Raw genomic sequence first — 13,811 nt, 5'->3', positions numbered from 1 at the left:
TCCTGGTAGCATGTGTAAAGGTGTCCCTCAGACAGTAAGTGTCCTGGTAGCTGTGTAAAGGTGTCCCTCAGACAGTAAGTGTCCTGGTAGCTGTGTAAAGGTGTCCTCAGACTGTAAGTGTCCTGGTAGCTGTGTAAAGGTGTCCCTCAGACAGTAAGTGTCCTGGTAGCTGTGTAAAGGTGTCCCTCAGACAGTAAGTGTCCTGGTAGCTGTGTAAAGGTGTCCCTCAGACTGTAAGTGTCCTGGTAGCTGTGTAAAGGTGTCCCTCAGACAGTAAGTGTCCTGGTAGCTGTGTAAAGGTGTCCCTCAGACTGTAAGTGTCCTGGTAGCTGTGTAAAGGTGTCCCTCAGACTGTAAGTGTCCTGGTAGCTGTGTAAAGGTGTCCCTCAGACTGTAAGTGTCCTGGTAGCTGTGTAAAGGTGTCCCTCAGACTGTAAGTGTCCTGGTAGCTGTGTAAAGGTGTCCCTCAGACTGTAAGTGTCCTGGTAGCTGTGTAAAGGTGTCCCTCAGACTGTAAGTGTCCTGGTAGCTGTGTAAAGGTGTCCCTCAGACTGTAAGTGTCCTGGTAGCTGTGTAAAGGTGTCCCTCAGACTGTAAGTGTCCTGGTAGCTGTGTAAAGGTGTCCCTCAGACTGTAAGTGTCCTGGTAGCTGTGTAAAGGTGTCCCTCAGACTGTAAGTGTCCTGGTAGCTGTGTAAAGGTGTCCTCAGGCTGTAAGTGTCCTGGTAGCTGTGTAAAGGTGTCCCTCAGACTGTAAGTGTCCTGGTAGCTGTGTAAAGGTGTCCCTCAGACTGTAAGTGTCCTGGTAGCTGTGTAAAGGTGTCCCTCAGACTGTAAGTGCCCTGGTAGCTGTGTAAAGGTGTCCCTCAGACTGTAAGTGTCCTGGTAGCTGTGTAAAGGTGTCCCTCAGGCTGTAAGTGTCCTGGTAGCTGTGTAAAGGTGTCCCTCAGACTGTAAGTGTCCTGGTAGCTGTGTAAAGGTGTCCCTCAGACAGTAAGTGTCCTGGTAGCTGTGTAAAGGTGTCCCTCAGACTGTAAGTGTCCTGGTAGCTGTGTAAAGGTGTCCCTCAGACTGTAAGTGTCCTGGTAGCTGTGTAAAGGTGTCCCTCAGACAGTAAGTGTCCTGGTAGCTGTGTAAAGGTGTCCCTCAGACAGTAAGTGTCCTGGTAGCTGTGTAAAGGTGTCCCTCAGACAGTAAGTGTCCTGGTAGCTGTGTAAAGGTGTCCCTCAGACAGTAAGTGTCCTGGTAGCTGTGTAAAGGTGTCCCTCAGACAGTAAGTGTCCTGGTAGCTGTGTAAAGGTGTCCCTCAGACAGTAAGTGTCCTGGTAGCTGTGTAAAGGTGTCCCTCAGACAGTAAGTGTCCTGGTAGCTGTGTAAAGGTGTCCCTCAGACTGTAAGTGTCCTGGTAGCTGTGTAAAGGTGTCCCTCAGGCTGTAAGTGTCCTGGTAGCTGTGTAAAGGTGTCCCTCAGACAGTAAGTGTCCTGGTAGCTGTGTAAAGGTGTCCCTCAGACTGTAAGTGTCCTGGTAGCTGTGTAAAGGTGTCCCTCAGACAGTAAGTGTCCTGGTAGCTGTGTAAAGGTGTCCCTCAGACTGTAAGTGTCCTGGTAGCTGTGTAAAGGTGTCCCTCAGACTGTAAGTGTCCTGGTAGCTGTGTAAAGGTGTTCCTCAGGCTGTAAGTGTCCTGGTAGCTGTGTAAAGGTGTCCCTCAGACTGTAAGTGTCCTGGTAGCTGTGTAAAGGTGTCCCTCAGACTGTAAGTGCCCTGGTAGCTGTGTAAAGGTGTCCCTCAGGCTGTAAGTGTCCTGGTAGCTGTGTAAAGGTGTCCCTCAGACTGTAAGTGTCCTGGTAGCTGTGTAAAGGTGTCCCTCAGACTGTAAGTGTCCTGGTAGCTGTGTAAAGGTGTCCCTCAGGCTGTAAGTGCCCTGGTAGCTGTGTAAAGGTGTCCCTCAGGCTGTAAGTGTCCTGGTAGCTGTGTAAAGGTGTTCCTCAGGCTGTAAGTGTCCTGGTAGCTGTGTAAAGGTGTCCCTCAGACTGTAAGTGTCCTGGTAGCTGTGTAAAGGTGTCCCTCAGACTGTAAGTGTCCTGGTAGCTGTGTAAAGGTGTCCCTCAGACTGTAAGTGCCCTGGTAGCTGTGTAAAGGTGTCCCTCAGACAGTAAGTGTCCTGGTAGCTGTGTAAAGGTGTTCCTCGGGCTGTAAGTGTCCTGGTAGCTGTGTAAAGGTGTCCCTCAGGCTGTAAGTGTCCTGGTAGCTGTGTAAAGGTGTCCCTCAGGCTGTAAGTGTCCTGGTAGCTGTGTAAAGGTGTCCCTCAGGCTGTAAGTGTCCTGGTAGCTGTGTAAAGGTGTCCCTCAGGCTGTAAATGTCCTGGTAGCTGTGTAAAGGTGTCCCTCAGGCTGTAAGTGTCCTGGTAGCTGTGTAAAGGTGTCCCTCAGGCTGTAAGTGTCCTGGTAGCTGTGTAAAGGTGTCCCTCAGGCTGTAAGTGTCCTGGTAGCTGTGTAAAGGTGTCCCTCAGGCTGTAAGTGTCCTGGTAGCTGTGTAAAGGTGTTCCTCAGGCTGTAAGTGTCCTGGTAGCTGTGTAAAGGTGTTCCTCAGGCTGTAAGTGTCCTGGTAGCTGTGTAAAGGTGTCCCTCAGACTGTAAGTGTCCTGGTAGCTGTGTAAAGGTGTCCCTCAGACTGTAAGTGTCCTGGTAGCTGTGTAAAGGTGTCCCTCAGACAGTAAGTGTCCTGGTAGCTGTGTAAAGGTGTCCCTCAGACTGTAAGTGCCCTGGTAGCTGTGTAAAGGTGTCCCTCAGACAGTAAGTGTCCTGGTAGCTGTGTAAAGGTGTCCCTCAGACTGTAAGTGTCCTGGTAGCTGTGTAAAGGTGTCCCTCAGGCTGTAAGTGTCCTGGTAGCTGTGTAAAGGTGTCCCTCAGACAGTAAGTGTCCTGGTAGCTGTGTAAAGGTGTCCCTCAGACAGTAAGTGTCCTGGTAGCTGTGTAAAGGTGTCCCTCAGACAGTAAGTGTCCTGGTAGCTGTGTAAAGGTGTCCCTCAGGCTGTAAGTGTCCTGGTAGCTGTGTAAAGGTGTCCCTCAGACTGTAAGTGTCCTGGTAGCTGTGTAAAGGTGTTCCTCAGGCTGTAAGTGTCCTGGTAGCTGTGTAAAGGTGTCCTCAGACTGTAAGTGTCCTGGTAGCTGTGTAAAGGTGTTCCTCAGGCTGTAAGTGTCCTGGTAGCTGTGTAAAGGTGTCCCTCAGACTGTAAGTGTCCTGGTAGCTGTGTAAAGGTGTTCCTCAGGCTGTAAGTGTCCTGGTAGCTGTGTAAAGGTGTCCCTCAGACTGTAAGTGTCCTGGTAGCTGTGTAAAGGTGTTCCTCAGGCTGTAAGTGTCCTGGTAGCTGTGTAAAGGTGTCCCTCAGACTGTAAGTGTCCTGGTAGCTGTGTAAAGGTGTCCCTCAGACTGTAAGTGTCCTGGTAGCTGTGTAAAGGTGTCCCTCAGACTGTAAGTGTCCTGGTAGCTGTGTAAAGGTGTCCCTCAGACTGTAAGTGTCCTGGTAGCTGTGTAAAGGTGTCCTCAGGCTGTAAGTGTCCTGGTAGCTGTGTAAAGGTGTCCCTCAGACTGTAAGTGTCCTGGTAGCTGTGTAAAGGTGTCCCTCAGACTGTAAGTGTCCTGGTAGCTGTGTAAAGGTGTCCCTCAGGCTGTAAGTGTCCTGGTAGCTGTGTAAAGGTGTCCCTCAGGCTGTAAGTGTCCTGGTAGCTGTGTAAAGGTGTCCCTCAGACTGTAAGTGTCCTGGTAGCTGTGTAAAGGTGTCCCTCAGGCTGTAAGTGTCCTGGTAGCTGTGTAAAGGTGTCCCTCAGACTGTAAGTGTCCTGGTAGCTGTGTAAAGGTGTCCCTCAGACAGTAAGTGTCCTGGTAGCTGTGTAAAGGTGTCCCTCAGACAGTAAGTGTCCTGGTAGCTGTGTAAAGGTGTTCCTCAGGCTGTAAGTGTCCTGGTAGCTGTGTAAAGGTGTCCCTCAGACAGTAAGTGTCCTGGTAGCTGTGTAAAGGTGTCCCTCAGGCTGTAAGTGTCCTGGTAGCTGTGTAAAGGTGTTCCTCAGGCTGTAAGTGTCCTGGTAGCTGTGTAAAGGTGTCCCTCAGACAGTAAGTGTCCTGGTAGCTGTGTAAAGGTGTCCCTCAGACAGTAAGTGTCCTGGTAGCTGTGTAAAGGTGTCCCTCAGACAGTAAGTGTCCTGGTAGCTGTGTAAAGGTGTCCCTCAGACAGTAAGTGTCCTGGTAGCTGTGTAAAGGTGTCCCTCAGACAGTAAGTGTCCTGGTAGCTGTGTAAAGGTGTCCCTCAGGCTGTAAGTGTCCTGGTAGCTGTGTAAAGGTGTCCCTCAGACTGTAAGTGTCCTGGTAGCTGTGTAAAGGTGTTCCTCAGGCTGTAAGTGTCCTGGTAGCTGTGTAAAGGTGTCCCTCAGACTGTAAGTGTCCTGGTAGCTGTGTAAAGGTGTTCCTCAGGCTGTAAGTGTCCTGGTAGCTGTGTAAAGGTGTTCCTCAGGCTGTAAGTGTCCTGGTAGCTGTGTAAAGGTGTCCCTCAGACTGTAAGTGTCCTGGTAGCTGTGTAAAGGTGTCCCTCAGACTGTAAGTGTCCTGGTAGCTGTGTAAAGGTGTCCCTCAGACTGTAAGTGTCCTGGTAGCTGTGTAAAGGTGTCCCTCAGACTGTAAGTGTCCTGGTAGCTGTGTAAAGGTGTCCCTCAGACTGTAAGTGTCCTGGTAGCTGTGTAAAGGTGTCCCTCAGACTGTAAGTGTCCTGGTAGCTGTGTAAAGGTGTCCCTCAGACTGTAAGTGTCCTGGTAGCTGTGTAAAGGTGTTCCTCAGACTGTAAGTGTCCTGGTAGCTGTGTAAAGGTGTCCCTCAGACAGTAAGTGTCCTGGTAGCTGTGTAAAGGTGTCCCTCAGACTGTAAGTGTCCTGGTAGCTGTGTAAAGGTGTTCCTCAGGCTGTAAGTGTCCTGGTAGCTGTGTAAAGGTATTTCATGGCATAGACGCTTTGTGGCTGTGTAGATATATTGATGATAGTAGATTGAACCTGCAGCTCTTTACCTGAGTGAAAATGTCTGGTTGTATAAATGTCTCAGTGGCCCTTTCACTTTGAAGTCATGTCCACCCACTGAATGATCACAAGCTGTCCTGACCAAAGTCTTGACCTCTCTGATCCTAGTTTGCAGGGCAGCCGGATGATTCAGGTCATGCTGCTGAAGTCTCTGTTACAGGTGAGTGGCGGATACCATCATGTATGATGAGCCACCCTAACGCGCGTGGTTCAGCCCAGATGGAGAAGCTGCCCGGTGTTAATGGGGTTACTTCCGTGTCTCCCATCTCTTTCTGGGCCTGGTCCAGGTGACCACAGGCTTTCAGACCACCAACATGCTGACGGCTCTGCCCACCTCCTTCCTGGACCCGCTGCTGGCCTTCACCCTTTTGGAAGATGCTGAGATCCGCCTACTGGTCCTGGAGATCCTGCTCAGCCTCATCGATCGCCATGACAACTGGCCCAAGTTCAGCTCCATCAGGTAAGGCTTCCTGCCCGTTACAATGCTAATGGGAACACAAGGTCCTGCATGGAATGTTTTGGAACCATTTATGGGTTAAAATGTCGGGAAATTTCTTGTCATAACAGTGCAAATGTGCATAAAATATGTACACGTTTGGCAAGAAATTACTGCACATTTGAACCTTTACACCGCAAATGTGTACTTGCGTACCAGGTATGTCAATCCCTTCCTATATGGTATGAAGGTATACATATATCCATCCATTCATCTATCCATCCATCTTTGATACTTGTTTGTTCATCTCATGGTGAGGCAAGCTCCTATCTCATGAAGCACGGGGCACAATGCAAGGGCCACCCTGGGCGGGATGAACTCTCACCCACGCCCACACACAAAAGGCAACTGAGAAATCCTGGTTCACCTAAACCGCATCTCTTTGGACTGTGGGAGGAAACACACATAAAGGGTTTTGGGTTTCAAATTCTATTGTCTAATGTATTCTGGGAATACAGTGAAATGTTTGTGCCCCAGCAGGGTGGGAATAATAAAAAGTAATGTGATAAGAGGATGAGGTAGCTATACGGGACGAGCAGAACATGCAGAAACTCCATCCATCCATCCATCCATCCATCTATCTACCTACTTTCCAACCATTTATCCTGGTCAGCACTTCAGGGTTGAATGTTACCTTTCCCCTCCCGGTTCTTACCGTCCTCTTCTGAACAATAACACACAACAAAAAATACTGAATAAGAACATGTAAATATTTTCAGTTTGATGTAGAGCATGGAAAATAATTTGTAATTAAATGCAGTATTAATCTCTGGGCAGACATTCTGTGTATCACATGACTATAATGCATTGTCACTAGATCAGTGTCTCTCGGACTGGTCCTTGGGGACCCCAGATAGTTCATGTTTTTGATTCCCTGGTCGGGAACTGGGAGGAAGCAAAAACATGACCGTCTGTGTGCCCCCGAGGACCGGGTTGAGAAACACTGACTTAGATAATGGAACATTTCAAGTAAAGAACACATGCCATGTGCTGTAATGACACACACAGGCGGGCATCGTGCTGGCATTGAGATCCGGGCTCAGTTGACCGTAAAATGACAGTAACATCCCCAGCAGCAGCGTCAGAGTTTACTGGGAAATGATTCAGCCCTATGACTCGCTGGGTTTTTTCCCCTTCATTTACAGCGGAATCGATCTAAACGTTTTTGTTTATCTCTGTTTTGCCGGAATGTTTGATCTTTGTAGCTTATATCTCCAAGTGAGATAGAGAAATGGAACTGAGAGGCAGTTCATTGCCTCCTTTTTATAAAACACCAGCCGTTTTCCACAGCAAGGTCAGTTTCCCCCCAACGCATCAGCGAACAGCAGAGATGAAACAATGACCTTAAAAACCTCAATTTCTCATGGGGGAGGGGGGGCATGCAGTTGGCAAATACCGTTTTGCCTCATTTGGACCAATTCGATCGTGGGTGATCCATGACTGACCCCCGACTCCCCCCCCCCCCCCCCAGCATCTTCTCTGACATCTCGGTGCTGAAGCTCAGGGTGGACAAGTGCTCTCGGCAAGACAACCTCTTCATGAAGAAGGTGAGCCCGCTACCGCTACTGCTAATGCTAACGCTAATGCTAGCGCTGGTGCAGAAGTGCTTTGGCGCCCCGTTGTGACGCACTCTCTGTCCCGCCCATGTCCCAGCACTCCCAGCAGCTGTACCGGCACATCTTCCTGGCCTGTAAGGAGGACAGCAGCACCCAGCCACACTTCGAGGCCCTGTACGCCCTGCTGGCCCTCATCAGCGTCGAGTTGGCCAACGAGGAGGTGGTGGTGGACCTCATCCGGCTGGCTCTTGCCCTGCAGGTGCCCCCCCCCCCCCCCCCCACCACCTGTCTTGGTGTAGATGCCCCCAGACACGGAGCATTGTTTTTCATTTGTCTCTGCCTCCCACCCCCCCCCCCCCCCATAGGACCTGGCGCTAGCCAATGAGGAGACACTTCCTGCGTACAACCGCTGTGCCGTCCTCGCCCTCTCCGCTGCCTACCTGAATCTCATCAGCCAGCTGACCACCGTGCCCGCCTTCTGCCAGCATGTGCAAGAGGTACGTGTGTGTGTTTGTGTGTGTGTGTGTTTGTGGGTGGGAGCACTTGGATTGCAGATCTGAGGTCACAGCTCTGTGTGAGGGAGTAAGGGAGTGTTTGAGAGGGTCGTACATGCCTGCCCAGGCTCCCCTGTGTGAGGTAACACCTCCCGCTGCATCCCCAGGTGATTGAGATGCGTCAGAAGGAGGTTCCTTTCTTCCTACCAGAGGACGTCTTTGTGGAGAATCCCAGGTCAGTCCACGAAGCCCTCCACCATCAGTTCCAGCACTGTGCGCTTCCTAGTGTCTGCTATAAAAACCACCCCGTTCGGGCTCCAGTGGGGCAGCAGCTAACTTGTGAGAAGAGATGGTAGCTGCATCATCTGTACATCTTCAGCAAAGCAGTTTGAATCTGATCTTCTAGTGGAATCATACTAATATCTAATGACATTTCACAGTCAAACTGATCTGAAATATATATTATAAATTACTCCACATATGGATTTCACTTAAACGTCTACAATCAACACAGATCTCCTGAGTAAAATGGCACATCAGATTTTAGATAATGTTCTAATGTCTGTGGTCTGGGTCATTGTATGTGGTCGCTTCCTTGAATTATCCTGACATTTTAAGCCTCAGTTCTAAACTCTTTTCGTCTCAGAATTTTAGTGGTTATCCGTGATGAAGTTTGCTGTCTATTCGGCTCCCGCTGTAAAGGTTCTTGTGTGTTTGATGGGTCTTTTAGGTGAATAGGTCCACTGGTCACTAATACCTGAGCTGAATGTGTTGCATGAGGTCCCGGTACGGACCAGAGTGCTTGAGCACTAATATCAGCACACATCCTGAAAATGCGTGCTCTAAAATGATATATGTAACATCTCTATTCCCTGTTCATTTCACAGGCTTTTAATGAATTTTTAAAATAAATCTTCCATTAAAGGATCCTAAAGGACATTAGTGAAGCTAGTATGATTCTTTAGGTCGATCAGTGTCTCCAAATGACGTAATTCACCTTCTAGGCACAAGCCTTTTTTAGCCAGGAAACAGAGGAGGTCTTCTCTGAAAGCTCTTTGGTCTCATTATCATTAAGGAATAACGGCAAACATTAGCTGAGCTCACATCCTGTACTTCACATTATGGGTGCTTTCAGCAGGATGGATATCAGCCCCTCCTTGTGTTTGATCACTGAGCGTACGGCATCGCCCCTCTCTGTATCTCCCTCAGGATCCCAAAGATCCTGGAGAAGCCGGAAGGCGACGTGCTGTTTCTGCAGAGCAAGATCACAGGGGTGCTCGGGGGCAGTGGCTATAACACGGACCGGCTGGCCACTCCATACATCCCACAGCTGACCGGTACGTCTACGCCCACGGCCACGCTCCACTCGGAGCGGCTCAAGTGTTTGCTCCATTCTTTAAAGCTTCTTGGCCTTTGTTTTGCTCCCCTCAGATGAAGACCGCCTGTCGAAGAGGAAGAGCGTGGGGGAGACCATCTCCCTGCAGGTGGAAGTGGAATCCAGAAACAGCCCCGAGAAAGAAGAGGTAGTAAAAGACAGTAGAGCACTGGCTTGACGGTGCTGCTTTGGCCCCTCCCACAGAACCAATTCAAGCCTTCATTCGTTGATTTTGAGTTAGTCATTTGAATGACCACGCCTCCAATCTGCCAGTCTCTGCCCCTGGCCAATAGAAACAGCCAGATCTGAACCGTACACTAATGCTATATGTTTGCCTTGTGTCTGCAGAGGACTCCAGCAGAAGAGATCACATTCGAGACGCTGAAAAATGCCATTGGTAACATGTGTTTTAGCAAATTTTGTTTTAGGTTCAGATTTGCTTGACTAAATTAACTGATATTTTGGACTATCTCAAGATATTTTATTGACAGCTGTACGTTGATTTTATTTGTGCATGTCTAATACATGTAATAGAAATTCAAAGTCGTTCCAAATTATTGTGTAAGTGCAGCTTTTTGAAACGCATCCTTGCATTTATTGGGTAACGATTTGGGAAAATCAAAGTTCCTGGGTCATTTGAAAGTCATCTGGCTCCTGTCTTCTTCTGCATCTGTTCTTCAGTGGACAGCGTCGGCATGGAGGAGCAGGAGAGGGAGCGCAGACGCCAGGTGGTGGAGAAGTTCCAGAAGGCCCCCTTTGAGGAGATAGCTGCCCACTGTGGTGCCAGGGTGAGTTTTTTTGGGCCAGCCGGTGAGATTCAGCAGCACTGAGTTCAGCAGTCCACACAGAAGACTCTGCATAACCGTCTCAGACATGCTTGTGTCTTTTCCAGGCCACACTGCTGCAGAGTAAACTCAATCAAATATTTGAGATAACCATCAGGTAACCCGCTGCCGCTTAGGGAATGGGGTTGTAGTGTTGAGCTCGGAGCTGATGCAGCTTGATGGCGTTGTCTCCTGTGCAGTTTTGAGGCTAATGGAATCCTTCTCGTACCTCCCCAGACCACCCCCCAGCCCTTCTGGGACCATCGGCCCAGGATACGGGCAGACCCAGAGCCGCTCGGTGCCCGTCTACGAAATGAAGTTCCCTGATCTCTGCGTGTACTAGCGGAGAGGTCAGAAGGTGGAGCCGTGGGGAGAGTAGAAGTCTTTTTTTTGCCATGGGGGAGATGAGGAGAAGGATTCTTCTCAACCTCGTTTCCCTCAGATGGGACTCAGTCCATCTCAGCACTGTGAAATGCCAACGGCAGCACTGTCAACCCCGGAACATTCCGGGTGCGTGGAAAAGCAAGCGCTCTCAGGCTTTGAATGAGCCAAGGAGAAAGACATGATGTTCTCCGAAGGGGTTCCCTCTCTGAGCTGTGGGCCAGGCCTCCCCTGCGTCTGTCTCCCCCACCGTCCTCTTCTTCACTGCAGCGACTCTTTGTCTTCAAATGCAGAGGATGTTGATAATGACTCCTATTAGCTATGTGTGACAGGTGAGAATCCAGGTGGCTCGCAGATCCCTTGTGATCCCTTGTGATCCCTGCAGATCCCTTGTGATCCCTGCAGATCCCTGGTGATCCCTGCTTCCTTACCTATCTCACATTGACAATAGCTTGGTTTCACCCAATACTATAACATTACACTCGTGATAAGGGTGAAAAAACTAAAAAAATTATAGCCAAAATATCTTTTTTGATTATTTTGCATTGTTTTAAGTTTTTATAATTATTTTAAATTGATGGATGTGGAACCACTGAGGCCAAGCTTTTAGAAATTATGTAAAGCTGATTTAAAATAGATTGCCCCTCCCCTCAAAGGGGGCTGACTAAAACACACAGCAGGTTATTATTATTTTCATGTAGCACAGTGGCCTCACACCTCCGGAGAGTTGGGTTCCAGTCCTCGCCCCCGGCTCAATGTGTGGAGTTCGCACCTTCTTCCAAGTTCCCCTACATTCTCTAGTTTCCCCACGGTCTTAAAAACATGCTGAGATGTATTGGAGTTGCCAAATTGTCTGTAGGTGTTAATGCGTGTGTTTGTGCCCTGAGATGGGTTGGTGCCCCATCTTGGATTATTCCCTGCCTTGTGACTGTTGTTCCTTGAATTGGCTCTGGACCCCAGTAACCCTGTGTAGGACCAGTGGGTATGGAAAATCAATGAATGAATTAAATTTAATGTGCCCTGCAAGTCATGGCATAGATACAAATGTATGGGGCAGGTTGAAGTTAAATATAACAAGGCAGGTGCCAGGGAATTCCTTCCCCGGAGTCAGCTAGGTAATGCAGAGGCGGTAGCCAAATAGCTGTCATACTCCACGGGGAGACTGATGTGCTGAGACGCCATCTGCTGTTTAGCCTGTGCTACTTCAACTAGCTTTTTTTTTTGCTAGCTTGTTTTGCAGCGCCGTACACGAAGACTAAGGTCACTGACAAAGTAGCGCTTAACGTAGTCTTGGTAGTGAGATTACGAGAGAACCACGAATGACATTTTAAATACGTGAGGTAGATACAATTTTCAGAGCTGACAGAGTTTTTGTAGCATTTTCCAATGAAGATAAATGAGCTGACCCACAATCCTGTATTGGACAATTATTTGGAAGATGTTTGGATGGATGGATTTCTCATAGGGTCACTCATAAGAATAGGCCTATATATGTATGTATAAGTATGTATATGTGTGTATATATTTTTTGTCTTAAATATTTGGATAATACTGGAAAATATAAATGTAGGTGTACAGTAGATTAGACCGTAGAATCTAACCAGCATGAATGGGAAAGAGATGTGTGATGAGAATCTGAAGCAGGTATTCTAAGCTTCAACTGAAGGTGTAGTCATGATAGGACGGGCTTTGGCCTGTGGCGGAGCGCCTGTGTCTAACCGTGCGGCGCTTCCCGATGAAGGACACACCCCCGCAGCGAGGGGGTTATGGCGCCACTGGATCCAGCTGGTGACGTCACTCAGGATTCACGACCATTCTGTCTGTCGAGGAAATCACACCCAGCCCGCAGGACCCCGGCATCCCCAAGCGAATCGAGGCGTTAAATGTGGTTTGCGATGTTTTCTCACAACAGAAGGAGCAAAATATGGCAATAATCTTGGGGTACAAAGTTGCCCCTGTGCGTTAGTGGGTCTCATTGACAACTCGACACGCACATGGCCGTAAGCTTCTTAGGGGAGGAGGCTGCCCCAGACTGAAACTTAAAGCCAGTCGTTGGAAGTGCGCCCCGCAGTGTCTGTTTTGCATAAATGTGTGTCATCTGTGTCCATTAGTGTAGTTCAGCTGTTTGTCCAAGGTTCCTGTGCATTCAGTGGGATATTGTGTGTCTTATAGTAACTGATCGTGGAGTCGTCCCAAAAACTTGCCGTCTGTCCCTTTCCCCACTCGGCCGCCCCCCCCCCAGAGTCTTGTGGTTTTCTGTGATCTTTGCCCTTTCCTCTTCGTTTCAGGATATCGAAGTCAGTTTTGGTTGTCTCTATGAATGTTATGCTGACTGCGTCAGATCAGGTATCACCATTTTGCAAGTTCGAAGAGATTCTCTTAGCATCCATAACAATGCCTTATGTAAATAACCGTACATGTCAATCATAAAAATGAGAAATGGTACCTCCTAAATGCAGCTTTGATTGTAGAAAGTGCCAAAAAGGGGAAATATGTACAGCGAGATCAGACCATGAGAACTAGTTGATAAAAGCTCCCCTTCCATCTGCGACGTGATCTCTGTGGTTTTTTGGGCAAAGTAGCAGTCTGGATCGTAGCATGTGAGACGGGTGACCTGAAGTGGTCGTTGTGTCTTACTTCCAACAAGGATGCTGCACAGAAGCGAAGCTGAGCGCCGTCGACGTTTGTCAGGCTTTAGTATCATGTTATAATTTTTCCACCATCTATTTTCTCTGGCGCCCGTTACGGCTTGTTGGTCTTGTAGACGTAAAAACGTGTAAAAATCCTGTTTGTGGTCTACTTTCCTACTACTAACTTTTAATTTAACAAGCTGTCTGCTTCATCTTGTGTTCTTATTTTTCCCGTTACATTAAACCTCCTATGTAAACATGCATTTAATGTCCCTGTGTATTGAATGTTTACCCCGGATATTTAATCCGATAACTCAACATATCCTATTGTTTGCATTTATTCCTTTTCGCATCATGCAGCTGAAGTAATACTACTACTGCAGCAAAAATAACATCATGGATTCATCATAACTTGCCTTGTATTTTTATATTGCTGTGTTGGTTTTCTGCGTCTTTGTGAAACCTACTAATAATTAAGGTATTTCAGTAACGTGAATCACTTGATGGTGATGAATTTGCTCAGTCTGACAAAAGCTGCAGTAGTTTGATTACTATGAGGTAAGTAACATAGAAATGTATTACAAACCAGGAAATCGTGGGGTATGTGGAAAGTTTCTTTAGAGATAGGTCATCACAGTGAATGTTGCAGTGCAAAAAGTAGTTCATTTCAGCTCGGTGTCGCGTAGAGGACTCTGCGTCTGTACCTTGCTACCGAAATAATCTGTATAATTTCAAGTAAATAAAAAAAAAAAACAGCGATCTTTTTGAAATTGTGCACGCTGTATGAGGTATTTGTCATATATAAAGCACCACTTGGTTAGTATCATAAAGGGACCCACACATCATACCAGCAGACACACATCTCATGTTAGTGAGCACTGGATTTTAGTATAATGTAAGAAGATGATGCTGATGCATTATAACCAGTGTAAAGGTGCTACAATGCATTCAACCATAAACTGACAGTGAATCAGTGTAATATCATTGCTTCTGTA

The 13,811-nt window shown here is 48.0% G+C and overlaps 1 protein-coding gene across 7 annotated transcripts in view; it reads left to right on the top strand.

Annotated features, from left to right (window-relative positions):
• The window catches only part of LOC111841341 (protein EFR3 homolog B), a 44,115-nt gene extending 30,540 nt beyond the window's left edge, over window positions 1-13,575 (top strand). For all 7 annotated transcript variants that reach the window (XM_023807025.2, XM_072702511.1, XM_023807022.2 and 4 more), the window contains 12 exons: window positions 5,169-5,220; window positions 5,348-5,520; window positions 7,028-7,103; window positions 7,210-7,371; window positions 7,478-7,609; window positions 7,774-7,841; window positions 8,816-8,943; window positions 9,038-9,129; window positions 9,330-9,378; window positions 9,663-9,769; window positions 9,874-9,923; window positions 10,043-13,575. In XM_023807025.2, the coding sequence (XP_023662793.1) occupies window positions 5,169-5,220; window positions 5,348-5,520; window positions 7,028-7,103; window positions 7,210-7,371; window positions 7,478-7,609; window positions 7,774-7,841; window positions 8,816-8,943; window positions 9,038-9,129; window positions 9,330-9,378; window positions 9,663-9,769; window positions 9,874-9,923; window positions 10,043-10,148 (1,195 nt within the window). In that variant the 3' untranslated portion in view covers window positions 10,149-13,575. The remainder of the gene's footprint in view (window positions 1-5,168; window positions 5,221-5,347; window positions 5,521-7,027; window positions 7,104-7,209; window positions 7,372-7,477; window positions 7,610-7,773; window positions 7,842-8,815; window positions 8,944-9,037; window positions 9,130-9,329; window positions 9,379-9,662; window positions 9,770-9,873; window positions 9,924-10,042) is intronic.
• Window positions 13,576-13,811: the final 236 nt, after the last annotated feature.

Source organism: Paramormyrops kingsleyae, chromosome 19, assembly GCF_048594095.1.
Source record: "Paramormyrops kingsleyae isolate MSU_618 chromosome 19, PKINGS_0.4, whole genome shotgun sequence".
NCBI lineage: Eukaryota > Metazoa > Chordata > Actinopteri > Osteoglossiformes > Mormyridae > Paramormyrops > Paramormyrops kingsleyae.
This window is presented reverse-complemented; position numbering and strand designations above follow the sequence as displayed.